General features: G+C 40.2%; 1 protein-coding gene across 2 annotated transcripts in view; it reads right to left on the minus strand.

Annotated features, from left to right (window-relative positions):
• The window catches only part of PRKG1 (protein kinase cGMP-dependent 1), a 1261682-nt gene that overhangs the window by 1166724 nt on the left and 76186 nt on the right, over window positions 1-18772 (minus strand). The window contains exon 1 of one of the 2 annotated variants that reach the window (XM_064594538.1): window positions 711-1414. The exons of the other annotated variant lie outside the window; for it this stretch is intronic. Coding sequence (XP_064450608.1) covers window positions 711-1021 — 311 coding nt within the window. The 5' untranslated portion in view covers window positions 1022-1414. Of the gene's footprint in view, window positions 1-710; window positions 1415-18772 lie in introns of those variants that run through there. 2 annotated transcript variants of the gene reach the window in all.

Genomic DNA, 18772 nt, shown 5'->3' on the forward strand with positions numbered 1-18772 from the left:
CAAATTCCTTAAGGAAAACAAGCAACATTCTCCCTCGGATGGTATGAAAAAATATTTTTTTTAAAAAAATCAACAGACTGGGCTTCCATTTGCGGGCTGTAAATGCCATCCAATTCAGGAAATCAAAAAAAATCTTCCCTTTTCTATGCGTATTTGCTTATTTTTGACACTTTGATGATGACAGCACATTCAGGTTTGAGGGGTACCGGCGAGAAATCTGGGAGAGCCACCAAAGCAGAGAAAGTAAGGGTGGTATCAGACGCATTTCATTTCAAGTCTGACGAGCCTGCATTTAGGATTTTCCGGCTGGGCAGGTTTGCCAGGGCATTTGGGAGATGGGGCTTTTTATTCCTCTTCTCATACTCACTCACTCACACGCGCGCGCGCGCACACACACACACACACACGGCCGGACACACACCTGGGGCGCGTTTAAACTATGTGCGGTGGGTGGCACATACGAATGTGTATGTCTATTTTTAAAAAATAGCTTGACATCTGACAAAGACACGGAAGGCAAACGTAGGTGCAGCGAGTGTGGCTCTGAGAAACGTGCACAGCGCGCGAGAAGTGCCCATTAGAATGCAACATCTCTGAGGATGAGGACAGACATGGCAAGCGCGAGGGGCGGGGGCCGACACACAAGACAGAGACCCGCAGCTCCCCACCGACAGGGCGCCGCGCGGACCCGGCGCCGCACCCCTGCTTACTGTGGGCTCTTGGGGTAGAAGGGCAGGGTCACATGGCTGAGATCCTGGAGGTCGAAGGCGGTGGGCTCGGCGGAGATCGCCTGCCGCTTGGTGCGCGGCTCGCCCTGCAAGGTGCCGGCGCTCTGCTTCTGCGCCTGCTGGGTGGCCGGCCGGATCACCGAGCGGTACTTGTCCAGCTCGTTCTGCAGCTTCTGGATCAGTTCGTCCTTCTGATCCAACTCCAGCTCCAGCTCGTCGATGAGGGCATCCCGTTGCCTCAGCTCCTCGATCTTCTCCTGGAGCGCGTACTGTAAATCCCGCAGGGTGCCCATGCTCCTCCGGGCCGCCGGGGCGCCTGCCCGCCGCTGCCGCGCGCCTTGGGGCTTGCTCCCCTCTCCGGGCAACTTTCCCCAAAGTCGCCGCTGCCTCCCGAGTGCAGACGCTTCCTACTCGAGCCCAGAGCCAGCCCTGGCTTCTGAGCATGCCCAGTCCGCCGCTCCGGCGCCGACTTTCCGTGCAGCTCCCACTTCCCGGGCCGCCGGAGAGGCTGAGCGCGGGGCCCGCGAGACAGCAGGTCCAAGCCGGGACTGAGCCGAGGCGCGGCGAGCGCAGGGCCGGAGGCGGGCGCAGGGCGCAGGGCGGCGGGCGCCGGAGGAAGCGGGCGCTACGCCTGGGGCGCCTGATAAGCCGCGCGGCGGGGCGGAGCGGGCGGGCGCGCCACTTCGGGGTGGGGAGGTGGGGGAGACGCTGGGGAGGACCCCGCGCAGACCGGGGAGGCGCCAGCCGGGGCACCCGCTCCCCCCCACCCCTCCCCGCCGCCCCGGCACCCCGGCCTCGAGGCCGCTGGGCTACGGTCCCGGCCGCGTCCTCGGGCCGGGCGGGCTCGGCTTCCGAAAAGCTCTGGGGTCCGGAGGTGTTCTGGCCGCCGGCCTCCCCAGCAGAGGCTCCCGAGCTGCGTGGCCGCGCTCTCCCCTCGCTCACGCCACCCTTCCCACGGGGAGCGCCTCGCACAGGTGGCTGGAGAAGAAACTTGCCTCCCGCCGCACAGAAGCCCGCGCCCCGGGGGGGCGGGGGGGCTCCCTGACGCGCAGGTGCCTTTGGGGAAGGGGCGAAGGGGCGGGGCTTCTGGCTCCTCTCCCCAAGTGGGGCGGCTCTCTCCCGCCCCGCCAACTGCCCCCCTCTCCGCCCCTGCCAAACTCACACGAAGGAACTCTTCAGGTCTGGGCCCGAGAAGGCCGCTCAGCTCTCCCTCCCACCTGAGCTAGTGTCTTCGGAAGAGTTTCTGGCTGGGCCTCGCGTCTTCCATTTGCTTAACTTGGGGTGGGGGACAGGAGGGGGGTGGAGGGGGGTGGGAAGTCCGTGCCGAGCTCCAAAAAGTCCATCCTGAAATTGAACTGTATCTTTAAAAATATTCCCTCTGTGACAACCAAGCTGTTAGAAAGGTCTCCTTACACTTGAATGGCAAGACACAAACTGTGAATAGGAGGGATCATGAGGAGAAGGGGGAGCTCAGATGGGTTGCAGAAAATTGTGCTATATCACCCCACCTCTACCCATCTCCCTCATCCCCGCCCACTTAGTCTTTCCTAAAATGATGACAACTAGGTTGCATCTCTTCTGTGGAAGGGGGATTCTCCCATCATCTGAACACGTTTAGAATCCACAAATGTTTACTTACTACTCACCTAAATTCCTAATATTTAGCTAAATCTTCACCAACTCATCCAACTTTATAGCACCTTTATTAGCAGCCCCCTAATTACTATTCCTGAGCACTCAGTGTTATAAACCAGTGCTCTATTTGGCCATTTCTTAACACTAAAAGTCGACAGAAAATACATTAAAATCGAATTGCAATCCAGAACTATTCCCTGGAAACTAAACTTAGCCAAGAATGAACATGTCAGTCTCCAAAAAAAAAAAAAAATTGCTTTTACTTTTGAATACACAACTTTTTCTATCTGAGCTAAGAGAAGAAAGGGAAAAAAAATAAAAACCCAACTAGCCAATGGCACATTAACCAACTTTTTGATTCAAGGTGTATCTGTTGGGACGCCTGGGTGGCTCGGTGTTAAGCCTCTGCCTTCTGCTCAGGTCATGATCTCAGGGTCCTGGGATGGAGCCCTGCATGGGGCTCCCTGCTCAGCAGGGGAGTCTGCTTCTCCCTCTCCCACTCCCCCTGCTTGTGTTCCCTCTCTCTCTGTCTCTCTCTCTGTGTCAAATAAATAAAATCTTTAAAAAAAAAAAAAGTGCATCTGTTTGTAATTAGAGGTGTGCATGACAAAGGATGTACAATCCTAAACATTCTTCCACTCAGGTCATGATCTAATGCTCTTAGCACAGGTGATGTAAGACACTTCATTTTTCTGCTTTCCAACACAGACATTTTCAGAAATGCATTTATTTCGGAATGTAATACATAAAGTAGATAATCCTTGAAACAGCTTCATTGGTAATGAACAGACCATGAGTAACTTACAAATACTGACATCAGTGAAATAGTTCTGAATTGTTTTTTTAACTAAAACTAAATCAAGCAGAAGGTCTGTGGCTTTGTATAACTGACTCTATCCTAAAAGAGAGCTTCTGTGACAATTTCCTTGTCCCAGGCAAAAGGCCAAGTTCTTACTTTATTTAACCTATGGGGACTCTTCCATGGGAAAATGTTTAAAACCAAATGCCTTTTTTCCTATAGATCTATATAGGGGTCCTTGAGGCCAAGAGTTTATGTCTAGAAATAGAAGCAATGTACAGGGGATATCTCTAGACAGTTGCTAAGCAGGGTTATGTTTTAAGGTTCATTTGAGGCTTAAATGGAGTCACTTAATGTCTTTGGGCAGCACAAAGTAGAGAAGATTCTTCATTTGTAGAAAGCCTGTCTATCTTGAGAGTCAGAAGTCTGTTATAACACATGCAAAGAAAGTAAAACGGCCAAAACATAAGACTGTTACAACTGACTTACACTTTTAAAAAGTATTCAAGGTATAAGGATGTATCAGGTTATATTAGCCTATACTATGAAAAGAATAATTTAATTCCCCCTCACTTTATAATTACATATGCAAAATCCAGAATTCTCGACTTTTCCATTCTTGAGGTCAAAGTAAATATTTTAAGTAAGTTTTGCAATGATGTTCTTGATTGGTTGTTTAGATCTTAAGGGGCCTGGTTTTCCATCTCAACCTTTTGAGTGATCCCAATCTTTTTTTTAAACATCTTTTGTATTGTACTTGGTAAATGCTGGAAATAAATTTTATGTGAAAAATCAAAGTCCCGTAGTTACATTTCAACAGACAAATGTACTATGTGTCCCATGGTAAGTTAAGTTGGCTAAACTATAAGATCAGAGATCTGGCACAAGTCTACTTTCTGCTTACTAGGAAGTGAATACACAAATCTGAAATGGAGTGGAGTGGAATCTACTGAGCTCTCCCACTGCCTATATCATGGGGTGAGGTCTCCATGGTAGATGCTAAAACACAGAGCAATGCAATGCTGAAGGAACTGAGTTCATATGCTAGAATTCCATAGTCAACTCACAACTGGCTCTTTAGCTGGTCCCTCTTTGTCCCTGCCCTAAGAGGAGCAAAGTTCCACCAGTAGCCAGACCCACCTTGGCATATTGATGCGCTTCAATTTTGCACCCATCCCTCATGACTAAGAATACATTGTATCATGCCTTCCTGATTCAATCTCACAACCATTTAATGAGGCATTCAATAACGCAGCTTCATAGTGGCTCTTAAGAAAATAAAGTCTGTAGAATTTATCATCCTTCACGAAAACCATAATTAGCCTCAAAAGACACTCATCCGAGTGTCCATTCCACTGATGCCACATTTCCCGGAAGAGTCCTAAGTATGAAATTTTCTTCTGCCATTTCTTGTACATATCTTGAGTAGGAACAAACAAAACACAGCTGAGCTTTTTAGGTGATGGAAGCCACCCCTTATAGAAAACTGCTCCAGCTAACAAGTACCTCTAAGAAACAGGAAAGTGACCATTACCAGTAGACATGCTGGCATGCTCTAAATTGCTAATCTTCATCAAGGCCACAATAAAAATAACTTCCTTGAACTCTTAATGCACGATGGGCACTGTTTAATGCAACCCCACCAGGGAGTCTTTATTATTACTTCCACTTACATTTGAAAAAATTGGAGGCAGGGTATCACCCACCTAACGGATGGCAAAGTCTGGATTCAAATCCAGACCATGGGATACAGAGTTCAACCTCTGACTCCCTGCCCCTCATTTTCTTCTGCAGGACTTCCAACTGTTGTTAAGGTCTTGACTCTCGATCCAGAGAGAGAAGAATATCCTTAGCATTTTTAGCCTGACTTGGGGAGGTGGAAAGAGGAAAAATTTGGAAAATTCTGAAAGAGCCGGAAAGAGAACTTTTAGAAGTTCTTCTTCCTAAAATTGTCTTCACTCCAGCACCATTTCATTCCTGTTGAAAGTGACTAACTTGCACCCATCTATCTGGGATTGTCCTGGTTTTAATACTAAAATCGCTTAGGACTATCCCGGTTTTAAAGCTAAAGTCCTAGGTACCCCTTGGTCCTGGACCAACCAGGACAGTTGGTCACCCTATTTAATTCAGGATTGCTGGACCTCCTTACTTCATCAATATTTTCAAATTTTGCCTTCGAAGTTACAGATAGAAAAGTCAAACTTAGGCACATTACAAACCCACTTACACATTTGTTTGTGTCAATATGTTTTAAGGAAACAATCATCCTATTTCAATGCATAAGAAGATATGACAGAAACTGTCTTTGGGCTATAAGGGCATGAGTCAGATGATAGAATTTTAATTGCACTTTGATAAATTAGAGACTTTAGGTTCTCCTTTTGGTTTACTGTTTTTATAAAAATCTGGACTTCAGACATACGGGCTTTCTATGGATAAAGCACAATAAGTAAAGCACCTGCTATTTGATTAACTCTTACAGAATTAGATAATTCTTATGACTATATTTGGTGGTGGATTCAGTCATCAGGAATCCATATTTAAATGGATATAAGTAAAAATTCTAATGGTTTGGCTTGTTGAAGTTAAACTTGTGTGCATGATATGTTCTTCATGGAAAAGAAAAAAAATCATAAACCATTAATGATGAAAAACTTACTGCAGAGATTTGGAAAGTAATAGTGCATTGTACCATAATTGCTAATGTACTTAGAGTTTAATACCGAATTAGTGTCATGCCTAATATCAGTTGAAATGAATTCTTATATTCCACAGCTTAAAAGGATGGCATGTTATTACAGAGCCTGAAGTAGTGTTCATGAAAACCCATGCACTGTCTGCCAAAAAGAACACTTCTCTGGACTCTTCAGGAAACTGCCCATTTCCAAATAATGGAAGAAATGAAATGTTTTTAAGGAGAATGGAATTTGGGTTTCCATATTTTTTTCATGAATGGAGAATTTTAAAATGCATAAAATGGAATTTAAAATATTTTATTCACGAAATATTATTTTGCTACATTTTAAGCCCAGTGAATGTATACATGAGTATGCAACATTGTAATATCTCTCCTGTTTGACTAATAAATTTATTTTCTCAGTCCTATTTCAGTGATTAATCTCATATATAAATGCACATCATTTCATAAGTTAATGCATCAGTATTCTCCACAAGATAGTCAAAAATATTTGAGAATGTAATTTTGCATTTTGATATCATATTTGAGAGCATATTTGATATCATGTAGCTTATAGAAGAACAGCTCTGAAATCAATGACTTTCGGTTGCTGCTCTTATTTTAAATTGCATTTAAGAGCGAATAAAACTCGGCCATTTTCAACCTACATGTTTTGTAATCAAAATTGAAAGTAAAAACTAAAACTACATTTTGCTAGTGAACTTACTAAAATCGGTGAAGTGGGAAAGTACTGAAGATGTAAGAAAGATAATAAAATAGAAGTTTGAGTGAACTGGGCTTTTATCGGTGAGTCAAATGAACAGATGAGGCAACAGAAAGATAACAAGGCATTTGTTTGCCCTGTGAGAATGTCAGCGATCTAGAGGACAGGGGAAGTTGCAGGCAAGAGCAAAAATACTTAATAGGGAAGCATCCAGAGATCTTCATCCTCATGAACTTAATGGCCAAGTAAACAGCACCTAACTTCAAATTCAGAAAACTCTTGATATTGTGACTTTTATATAATCATCATGAGATGGAAATCCAGAAATCCATCTTTAATGATGGGCAAATGAAGTGGTAGGCTGGTAAAGCAAATGGATGTCATTCTAGGGTCAAGACATGGGACCTGATGTTTATGAAGGCATTACCCATGGCCCAAGAAGAGAAACCCAAGTTGGGGCCCAGGAGACACATATTTTCACTATGCATTTGTAACCAACTGTAAAATTACCAGTCACCTTGCCCAGTGCACATTTTATTTAAAAGATTCGGATAATTTCTCCCTGGTCCAGACTGTATTTTTTAAAAATCATTTTTCAAAGCACAAAGCACAGGCATTTGATCTGGTAGGTAAGAATGCCCCATATAAATAAATATCAAATAGAGACCTTTTTTTACCCTTTTTTGGTATTAGGCAGAATATTCAGTGTCTGTCTTGAGTCACTGCATTATGTAAGAATGTTTTTACTCAAATATCAAAGTTAATTTGGGGAGCTATTATGGAAAATTCATCTAAGTTTTCCATAGAATACAGTACAGCCAAAATTCTAACCATCTATCTTTCTTAGAAAAGCATCTATGTTGAATACACAATTTTAAGTGGAAAAAATGACAGGGAAATCTTCAAAACACTTATTTGTGGAATGTTAAAAGCAATTGCTGCTGTTAGGAACATAGAGAACTTGGTGGAAATTGCTTATTTTCACTTTGCAGTTTCCACTGGTCAGACCCTCTATCCTTACACAGCAAGTAACATTCTCTTAGCAGTCACAGCACTGAAACTTACCTGATATCACAGCATTTCTTCATGCACTCCATTATTTAATTTAGTTACTTTCTGCCTCTATCATCAGCACTCACAAAATACAGAGAACTAAAAGACTGTTAGCACTTGCCTGGGATGGACATGTCACCCTTTCCCACCTGCAACCAAAAAAAAAAAAAAAAGGCAGCAAAAACGTCCTTATTTTTTACTCATAATGGATATCACAGAATTGTAGATGAAATGTACCACTGAGATTATGTAATTCAACATCCTAATTCTAAATTTAAGGAAATCTAAAGGCCAAGGAAGTCAAATGACTCACCCAAGACAGAAGCAAGTTTAGAACCCAATTATGCCCATTCCCAGCATCCTGTTCTTAAAGTTATGCTATTTTTTCACTTTGTGCTTTATGATTAGTGCACACTGAAGCCTGATTCAGTTCACATGAAAATCCCACCTATCTCTTCATAGGTGATAGTTGTTAAGGCCAATTGAGAACACTTTAATTTGTGCAGAAAACAAAATATATCAAAAGGTCTTTAAAATATCTAATTAGTTCTATTATGCCTCTCCTTATACTGAAACCATAAGGAACTTGTTCCATGGAGATGTACGTGACATGACGTGCAGGGGTGTGTGTGTATGTGTGTGTGTTTGTGTGTGTATGTGTGTGTGTGTGCGTGTGCGTGTATACATTTGCACATGCTTCAAAGTCAGGCATATGCCAGAGGTGTGAAATATAAACCACACCCTCCTAATCAACCCTCATTTATGTCAGAGTAGAGGTGAGCACATGAGGTGGATATACCAGGGGAAATAGAGTGAACCACCTCGCTTACTTTTTCATTTTTCAGACACAGCAGCTCAGGTCTCCTCCCATCACAGCGTTTTAAAAGTCTTTGTGATACAAAAGTCATCATTACCAAGACAGAGAAAATTTATCTCCCATTCATACAAATTAAAAGGTAACACACCTTTACCTTTGTAAAGGTAACATAGAACTTTCAAAATATAGATGGTGATACTTGTTTGAATCCCTGAAATCCTGTAATTGGTCTTAGACCATTGGAGACATTTTTAAGGTATAAAAACTTCAGAATATGCCAAAAGATGATTTTGTTCATTTAATATTTCCCAATGGAGTACTCTTAAGAATTTTCACACAGTAAAGACATATTTCAAAATGCATTGAAACATACAGCATTTAAAATCTTATTACATTAGTATTTTCCTAAAAATAATTTTGTACTTCCACATTCTCAGTATATATGTTCTTTTAATCACCAATCTATCTACATAGCAAATTTTTAACATATTACATGACTTTCATATTCTGCAACCAGGGAATATCCAATTGTGAGAAATCAGAATAATTAATGAAGAAAACACAAGAAGCAGCATATGGTAACAGCTGGTGGAATGGCTAAACTCAGTGGTCAGTGAACAGCCTTGCTAGCAAGCCCATAACTCTAATTCAGAGCTCTCACCAATCAAGTGTATACTATAATGTGGTGTTTCCTCCAAGTGTGAACTAAAGAACACTAGTTCCTTAAAAAAAAGGGGGGCGGGGGTTTCCCCAGAGTCAAAAATGCTTGGGAAACACTGAGAAAAGTTTGGTAAAGCAGATTTCTTTCTGCATTATTTCTTTTTTTTTTTTTTAAAGATTTTATTTATTTATTTGAGAGAGAGAGAATGAGAGAGAGCACATGAGAGGGGGGAGGGTCAGAGGGAGAAGCAGGCTCCTCGCTGAGCAGGGAGCCCGATGCGGGACTCGATCCCGGGACTCCAGGATCATGACCTGAGCCGAAGGCAGTTGCTTAACCAACTGAGCCACCCAGGCGCCCTCTTCCTGCATTATTTCATGTAACTTCCAAATTTCCAATATATATTATCAATCTCCAAAATAAATATATAGTAAATATACACAGTTGATTCAAACAACTAGACTTTCTTTCATCTAATACTTTAAGTGTTGAACCTGAGTATTTATGATAGTGAAATTTTTTTTTTTTAAGATTTTACTTATTTATTTGAGATAGAGGGAGAGCAAGAGAACAGGAGCAGGGGGAGGGGCAGAAGGAGAGGGAGAAGGAGACTCCCTGCAGTGGGGAGCCTGATGCGGGGCTGGATCCCAGGACCCCAGGATCATGACCTGAGCCAAAGGCAGATGTTTAACCGACTGAGCCACCCAGGCACCCCTATGATAGTGAATGCTTAAAGGTAAATTAGGAAACTTATGGAAAGCTACAAGCAGCCTCCCCATCTGTGAATCCCTCATCGGTATCTACATATGCAGCAGGATCAGAACACACAGTCCTGATCCCACCAATGGGACTGCCAACCATCAGCATCTCCCCTTGAAAGTCACAATTCACCCAGTCTCTGACCAGGGCTGACGACATGACAGAAAACCAGAGAACATGACAAATTTGATGCTCACAGGAAGGATGAGGCTCGCTCACCATTTGACCCACAATCACATCTTCTCTATTTTTTTTTTAAGATTTTATTTATTTATTTGAGAGAGAGAGAATGAGAGACAGAGAGCACGAGAGGGAAGAGGGCAGAGGGAGAAGCAGACCCCCTGCCGAGCAGGGAGCCCGATGCGGGACTCGATCCCGGGACTCCAGTATCATGACCTGAGCCAAAGGCAGTCGCTTAACCAACTGAGCCACCCAGGTGCCCACATCTTCTCTCTTTAAAATTAGGGTGGGCCACTGGATTGGTGCTCAGGCTAGGAAAACGGTCAAGGAAAAATTACCATGAGACTGAGATCAGGAGAGCAATTGATTAATAATTAATCACGTAAGTGTTATACTGACCTTTTAGTTCTTATAATGTCCAGGCACCAAGCAATTTCATTTTAACATTTCACAGCTTTTCTACTGGTGATTCTCTTTCTGCCTTTGAAATCCTTCATCCAACCCCTTTCATGACCCTAAAATCTAAACCCCACCACCTCCCAATCAGCAGTTCCATCATTTGAGTCATTAACTCAATGAAATCATTCTTCTCTTCTCGCCTAAAATATCACTTCCTCTGCTAATCCTTCTGAATCATCCCCATGATATTTTCCCTTGTAACAGAACTTACAATTTATAATTATATATCATTTTCAAGGATATTTGTTAAATAGCTATCTTATCATTAGGCTGCAAACTCCAAGGAAACAAGGAACTACGTCTACTTCATCCACCAACACCTAAAACAAATAAGCCCTCCCTATATATTTATCCATTGCACTGACTAAATGAATGAATTTGAGAAATATTTACCTAGTATCTACAACACAGCACAGCCAATAAACAGAAAACAGGTCCCTTTCCACCTTTTCTCCATCAAGAGATTAAACCATCAAACTGAACTAAATATCCATTGGCACAATACAGAGATGGACATCCCCTCACGTGGGTGTCACTTGGAAATGCATGTGTCCTAAGCCTCAAACTTCAGTATGACCACCCAAGGCGAGCTACCCTGTATCATGGGTCTTAGGCAGGTCACGTTTGTCTGCTTTTTAAATAGCACCGATTTCCTATGTTCTTCCTGGAAATGTTTGTGGTATCTGTTGCCCTTGGACAGGTGCCTCAAAGGTGGGCCTAACCACTTAGAACAATCACCATAGGCAAAACCTTTGAAACTACAATATGGGCGTGCACCCATGAAGTGTATACAGTAGAGATGTGTGTGGGGAGGGGTTGTTATATGGTGTATATATATGTGTGTATATATATGTGTATACACACACAGTTAACCCTTGAATGAACACAGGCTTGACATGTGTGGGTCCACTTACACGTGGATTTTTTTGATACAGTCCAGTACTATGTGAATGTAGTTTCTCTCCCTTATGATATTCTTAATAACACTTTCTTTTCTCTAGCTCACTTTATTGTAAGAATACAGTATAGAATACATATAACGAACAAAATATGTGTTAGTCGATTGTTTACGTTACTGGTAGGGCCTCAAGACAACAGCAGATTATTACAGACTATTAGTAGGTATGTTTTGGGGGAATCAAAAATTACATGAGCATTTTCGACTGCACGGGGGGGTCAGCGCCCCTAACCCCCATGTTATTCAAAGGTCAACCAGGTGTGTGTGTGTGTGTGTGTACTGAAAACCAACATCAATATGGTAAATACAGCTTAGAAGTGAATACAGGTAATGAATTTCTCAGTAACAAGATAGCAAAAGGGGACATGAAAACTATGATATGGTCATTTTCGGACAACTGATGCTTTAGCTCCCCATAATGCTGCATGTCCTTTCTGTACATAATAAATCAAATATGTCATAGGCTTAATTTAAACCTGGTTTTTTTTAATGCAGAAAAAAACACATAGGTATCACTCTTTGAACATCGTTCCCTGCTTAAGACCCACGATAACGGTTTTCTACCCGTCATCCTGAATATTTCTAGGAAACAATATTTCTTGATACCCAACCACCTTTCCACCTTTTCAAATTGCACCTAGACAAACTGCAAAAAGCCACAGCTGGGGGATGGGGAAGGTGGGAGAAATGAGTGAATTGTTTGGGTTTGGGGTTTTGTTTTGTTTTTTAATTAAATTGAAAAAAAATCGCACCTAGACAATCAACTGTCTTAATGTACTTTTAAATCACCATAATCCCAGAGTCTTTCTTACTTTTAGGCTTATAATACACTGTCTTCAAGGTTCAGTGCTCTGTCATATACCACAGGCACAGTCAATTCTGCAATTTCTTTCTTCGGTTTCTTCCCAAGCCCTCACTGCTCCTTCCAAAAAGCTGACGGCCGTATTTGGAGTTGGCCTGTTTTTGAGAGTCCTTCTTAATGCTCTTTCTTTCAAAAGCTATTAATGCCATCTGATAGTATTTTGAAAGCAGATGTTTCCAATCAAGGTGCTTTTAAGTTACGGTGATGCTGATTTACCAGCGCTCGAGTTCTAACCTGTCACCTCACTGATAAAAGTTTCAGAAGTTTCGATTGAAACGGAGTTCAAAAGCAAATTAATCCCCCAAAGTATTTTTATCCAATAACTTAATTAGGAAAGTAGACAGACTTATCTCCTTCTCCTCTCTCTTGTTCTTTCTTTTGCTCTTTCCTTAAAATATCAGAATTGGCCCTTCCAACAAAATCATAACCTTACTACCAGTCAACTGAATGCCAAAGCGCTAACCTTTGGGTGCTAGCGATAATCTCAATGTTAAACAGCTGTTCAATTAAACCCAGAGACAGAAGTAGATAGTTTGTTAATGCAAAGAAGGAGTATCTCTCAAGTAGATGTTTCCTATAATTTCAAAAAATCAGCAAAAAGGCTTCCTAAGTTCTCCAAATTTACTGCACTGTATAGATTTTGTAATAAAGGTAATTTTTGACAGTTACCAAAGCCAAAGCTGAAAATTTCCTATGAAAAATATAAAAGGACACCTCCTCTTCCACAGAAGAGAGTCAGATTTGGAGACAAAGACTTAAAGCTTTGTACACATACGCCCCACAAATTTTTATAAACGAAGCCTTGCAGTGCAATTACTCGATGCTGCTGCAGTCTGAATGGAAACCTAAGGTTCTGGTTTGCAACTGCTTGAAACTTCTGGACCTTCACTAAAACCTGAGTGTTAGTAACGATGTGAATGTAAGAACACTCTCGACACTGCATTACTTATCTCTACTGGTTCTTATTCACATTTTTCCTCCTAAGAAATAGGAGTCTCACATTGCAGTTATCATTATACATCATCTTTTTGGACGCTGGATTTCCTAAGGGGAAAAATATCATGATCAACAGTAATTAAGCTTTATAAAAGAAAAATATCTTATCGAGATAAGTATGCCTTTCTTGATAATAAATATTTTATTCAGTTAAAAATAATATTTTGTAGAAAATGGGATCTAATTGAAATTTTAATTTGTCACTTTTAAAAAGTACAAAGTTAAGCAAATTGTTGTGAAATTTATACTTCCCCTTTGCATGGTTTATTTCAAATATATTTCCATAAATAGTACACAGCCTCAGCACACAGTACATTCTTCACATTTTTCCCTCAACTATTAAATACTAATTTCTGAGGGCTAACCTACAGAACTAAAGGTACAATTGCACCCTCTACTGTCCAAATTTTCCATTCCACATTGAGCAAAAAACACTGCGTATGTTTCTTGAACAAATCCATTATAAAAGTAACAGGTAAACCCTGTTGGCTTCCATTTGACATTAGGTAGCAAATCTTCAAACAATTAAGCTACCTGTTAGAACTTCTTTAGTCCTAGGAATGGAAACTGGACATTTATACAGTTACTGGAACCAAACTAAATCAGAAAACTGTGATTCTCATCAAAGTACTGGAAATGTCAAGTATTCATTAACTTATTGACAGTAGATTGGAAAGGAGAGGAAAAATATCAAGTCACTCAAGCCAACAACTGGCACATACTTCTAACAGCATATAAAGTATGCCATTTTTTTTCAAGTTAGAAATTAAACATTAGCATTGCTCTAAAACTGCATGTTGAAGTTCTAAAAAATTAGTTTTGAGATTTTATAATTTTCAAAGCTTTAAAGACAATGAGCCGAAATTAAGTGCTTATTTGTTCCTTTCCTTTCAATAGAAAAAAAACCTATTTTCCTTGTCTCAATTAAAGAGTTTTTGGTATTTATTCAAGAGATTTTCTTATCAATTTCTTCTTCTATTGATAAAGAATTAGCTCACTACTGGCAAACCCTCCCACCAAGAATAATCAGAAAAGCTAATTTCCCCTCCCCCCACCCACCAGCAAAAAAATGTTTAAGGCAAAAATTCCTGAGCAATAGGGTTTGAAGGGCTAACATCTCAGAGAAGAACAAAGCCCAGGGAGGAAAACCCAACATTCAGCGTCCTTTTGGAGGCATTTACAAATTACAAAACATTCCTAAAGAAGATAAATAACGGAGTATGAATTAGAAGCTGAGAGGCTAAGAAGTTGACAAAGCTTCTAAATGTCTCATGGGGCCAGAGGGACAAAAACTGGAGTTCAGGCCCAACCAGTTCAAAACCATGAAGGCCAAACCTTAACTGATAACAATGCAGTATCATAAAGACAGACACCACGCGTTGAACCTATTGGATCCGTAACGGGTTAAAGTGGTCAGCCTGCTCTTCAAGAGCAAAAGTGATCTCCCTCTGCTGAGGGAGATCACGAACATCAGAGTCTCAAATGATCTCACATTGTCACACACATCATCCAGGATTCAATCCGAAACAGGTACACCAAGAGACAACAAAACAAAAAGCTAAGAAAAAATAAAAGCATACAACAAAAGCAGACCCATGGGAATCCTGCTACTGAAACTACCTGATAGGCACTTTTAAATAATTATGATAGGTATGTTTAAGGGATGCAATGAAAATGTTGTTAATTTCAAGAGAAAACTGGAAACTATAAAAGAAATTGAAATTTTAGAACTGAAAAAAATTCAGTTACTGAATTTTAATAATTCTGTAGTTATACTGAATGGCAGGAGACAAAACTAGTAAACTAGAATATAAACCCCAAGAAAATAGAATAAAAAGAAAAAGAGAAAAAGAATTTAAAAAAAGGGAGAAATAAAGGATATGAGACATGGGATCATAAGGAAAAGGTCTAACCTATATGTAATTGGAGTCCCAAAAGGGGAAGAAAGATGGAATGGGACAGAAGCAATATTTGAAGACGTAATGGCTATGAATTTTTTCAAAACTGATGAGAGATCTATTAAGCTACAATTTCAAGAGGCACCGTAAGCCACTAGCACAATAATTACAAAACACAAACACAAACGACCCTAGGTACATCATCATAAACTTCTTACAATCAAAAACAAAGGGAATCTCCTAATAACAGGTGGAGAAAAACACCACCTTCACAGTAGCAACAGTAAGATTACAGTCGACTTTTCAGTGGAAACAGTGAAAGCCATTCAACAACAGAGTGGTAAACTCAAAGGGCTGGAAGGAAATAAAACCACCAACATAGAATTCTATACTTGGCAAAAATATCCTTTGCACGTAAAGGCAAATAAATACATTTTCAGGGAAATAAAAACTAGAGAATTTATCACCAATGGATCCACCGTAAAGAAGACACTAAAAGATATTCTTTGGGAAGAAAGAAAATGAAAGTAGATGATTGCAATAACATGTAAGGGGAAAACTATCACAGAAAGGAAAAATACGAAGTTACATCAATATGAACGACTGCTGCATAAAACAATAAAAACATCTAACAACAATAATAGGAAAGTGAGGAGGGGATCAGTAGGGGTAAAAGTGTTGTCAGGCATTGCACTGTCTGAGAAGTAACAAAAGTATTAATTTATCTTTAGTTTTGCTAGTTCAAGGATGCATTGCATGTTGTAATTTCTAGAGTAAGTAATAATAGAAATAAAACATATACAATTGAAAAACTGATGGAGGAAAAATGGAATATCAAATAGAAAAGGAGACACAAATAGTAAGATGATCGATTTAAGCCAAAAATATTCCAATTACTAGACAAAGACTGACTGGATTAAAAAATAGAAATATATGCATCTTATAAGAAACAATTTTATATAAGGGAACAAAAAAGGTTTAGAGTAAAAAATGTGAACACAAACCAAAAGATGACTGATTTAGCTCTACTAATTCCAAGGGTTATTTTAAGAAAATAAACACTATTAGAGATGAAGAGGAACATTTCACAATAATGAAAGGATTAATTTATCAGAATGGGATTATCAATCTACATTTATATGTTCTCAATAACAGCCTCAAAACATGAAAAATAAAAATTGATAGTGCTAAGAGGAGATATAAATTCACAATCTTATTAAGAGATTTCAACTTATCTCTTAAGAAACTGATAGACTAGGGACACCTGGGTGGCTCAGTCATTAGTCGTCTGCCTTCCGCTCAGGTCACGATCCCAGGATCCTGGGATTGAGCCCTGCATTGGGCTCCCTGCTCAGCGGGAAGCCTGCTTCTCCCTCTCCCACTCCCCCTGCTTGCATTCCCTCTCTTGCTGTGTCTCTCTCTGTCAAGTAAATAAATAAAATCTTTAAAAAAAAAAAAGAAAGAAAGACACTGATAGACTAAGCGGACAGAAGATTCATCAGGATATAGAAGATTTGAATAATACACTTAACAAACTTAATTGCAAGCTGTAGAACACTTATCCCCAAATTATAGAACACACTATTTCCTAGGGCATAAACAAGTTTTATTAAAACTGATCACATGCTAGGCCATGAAACAAGTCTCTGCAAACTTCAAGACTGAAACTGTGTACTGTTACCACAGAGGAATTAAGCCAGGAATCGGTAACAATAGTAATTTCGGTAGATACAAAAAGGATGTGATAAAATTAAAATGCATTCACAACTTTAAAATAATCTGTAAAATTTCAACATAAAAAGTACTTATTTGCTAAAGGAGATCTGCAAAAAAAAAAAAAAAAAATCTACAAGAATTCTCATGCTTAATGGTGAAATACTGAAAGATGTCCCCCCCCCATATCACAAAAAGAAATGGATGCCCATTTTCACCACTCCTATTCAACATTATAATTGAGGGCCTGGTCACTGAAATAAGGTATGAAAAAAAAATCATAAAGATTAGAAAAGAAGATTATATACTTTTGGATAAGTTCTATATCTATATCTACATGTATCTTTGGATAAGTTCTCAATCTATACATAAGTTTAACTACAGATAAACTATTAGAATAAGTGAATTTAGCAAGGTCAGTCAGGCTACACAAGGTTAATACGAGTATGGATGTCTTAAGATGCAAAAAGCACTCAGGGCACCTGGGTGGCTCAGTTCTTAAGCGTCTGCCTTCGGCTCAGGTCATGATCCCGGGGTCCTGGGATCGAGCCCCGCATCGGGCTCCCTGCTCCGCGGGAAGCCTACTTCTCCCTCTCCCACTCCCCCTGCTTGTGTTCCCTCTCTCGCTGTCTCTCTCTGTCAAATAAATAAATAAAATCTTAAAAAAAAAAAAAAAAGAAAGAAAGATGCAAAAAGCACTCACCATGAGGAAGAGAATTCATGAAATGAACCACACTAAAATTAGGAGATTCTTTTGATCAAGAGCATGATTAAGGTGAGTACCTGTCATTATACATTTGTCAGAACCCACAGAGTGTTCAATACCAAGAGTAAATTCTAATGTAAGCTGTGGACTTTGGGTGATGATGAGTGTTAACATAGGCTCATCAATTATAACAAATGTACCACTGTGATTCAGGATTCTGAAAGTAGGGGAGGCTGTGATTATGTGGGACCAAGGGCTGTATGGAAACTCTTTGTACCCTCTGCTCCATTTTGCTGTGAACATAAAACTCCTCTAAAGGATAAACTATTTTTTAAAGCTACTATTAAGAGAGTTAAAAGGCGGGGCACTGGGTGGCTCATTCGTTAAATGTCTGCCTTTGGCATGGTCCCGGGGTCCTGGGAGCGAGTCCCACATCGGGCTCCCTGCTCAGCAGGAAGCCTGCTTCTCCCTCTCCCACTCCTCCTGCTTGTGTTCCCTCTCTCGCTGTGTCTCTCTCTGTCAAATAAATAAAATCTTTAAAAAGAGAGAGAAAGAGTTAAAAGGCAAACTACAAAATAGGAAAATATATCGATAATATATATTTAATCAGCAAAAGGCTTATACTCAGACAATAGCTGGAATTCCTAAAATTTAGACACAAGATCTATAATCTCATAGAGAGCTGGGCAAAATACCTGAAAATTTCAAGTATTTTCTAGTGGGACTGGTGACCAGGAAATGGCAAAATTTTAAGGCTTTTGACCTAAGAAGACAACCAAATAGCCAATAAACATATGAGAAATTGCTTAATTTCATTAATCAAGAGGGAAATGGTAAACACAATGAGATACCACTACATATCTATCCAAATGGCTAAAACCGAAAAAAAAAAAAAAAATCATGACAATGAATATTAGAGAGTTTGTGAAACAAGGGAAATTCTCATACCCTACCAGGGGGGTATAAATCGGTATAGCCACTTGGGAAAACTGTGGCAATTTCTGCCTCAAATGAATATATGGATCGCCGATTATCTAGACACTCCAATCACAGCGATATACCCAATAGATTCTAGATATCACATGATGTGTGCAAGAATATTTGTAGAAACGTTATTTGTAATATATGCAAACTGGCAACATCACAGATG

Source organism: Mirounga angustirostris, unplaced genomic scaffold, assembly GCF_029215605.1.
Source record: "Mirounga angustirostris isolate CCGP_5_RB_7025 unplaced genomic scaffold, mMirAng1.0.hap1 SCAF_6, whole genome shotgun sequence".
In the NCBI taxonomy this organism is placed as follows: Eukaryota; Metazoa; Chordata; class Mammalia; order Carnivora; family Phocidae; genus Mirounga; species Mirounga angustirostris.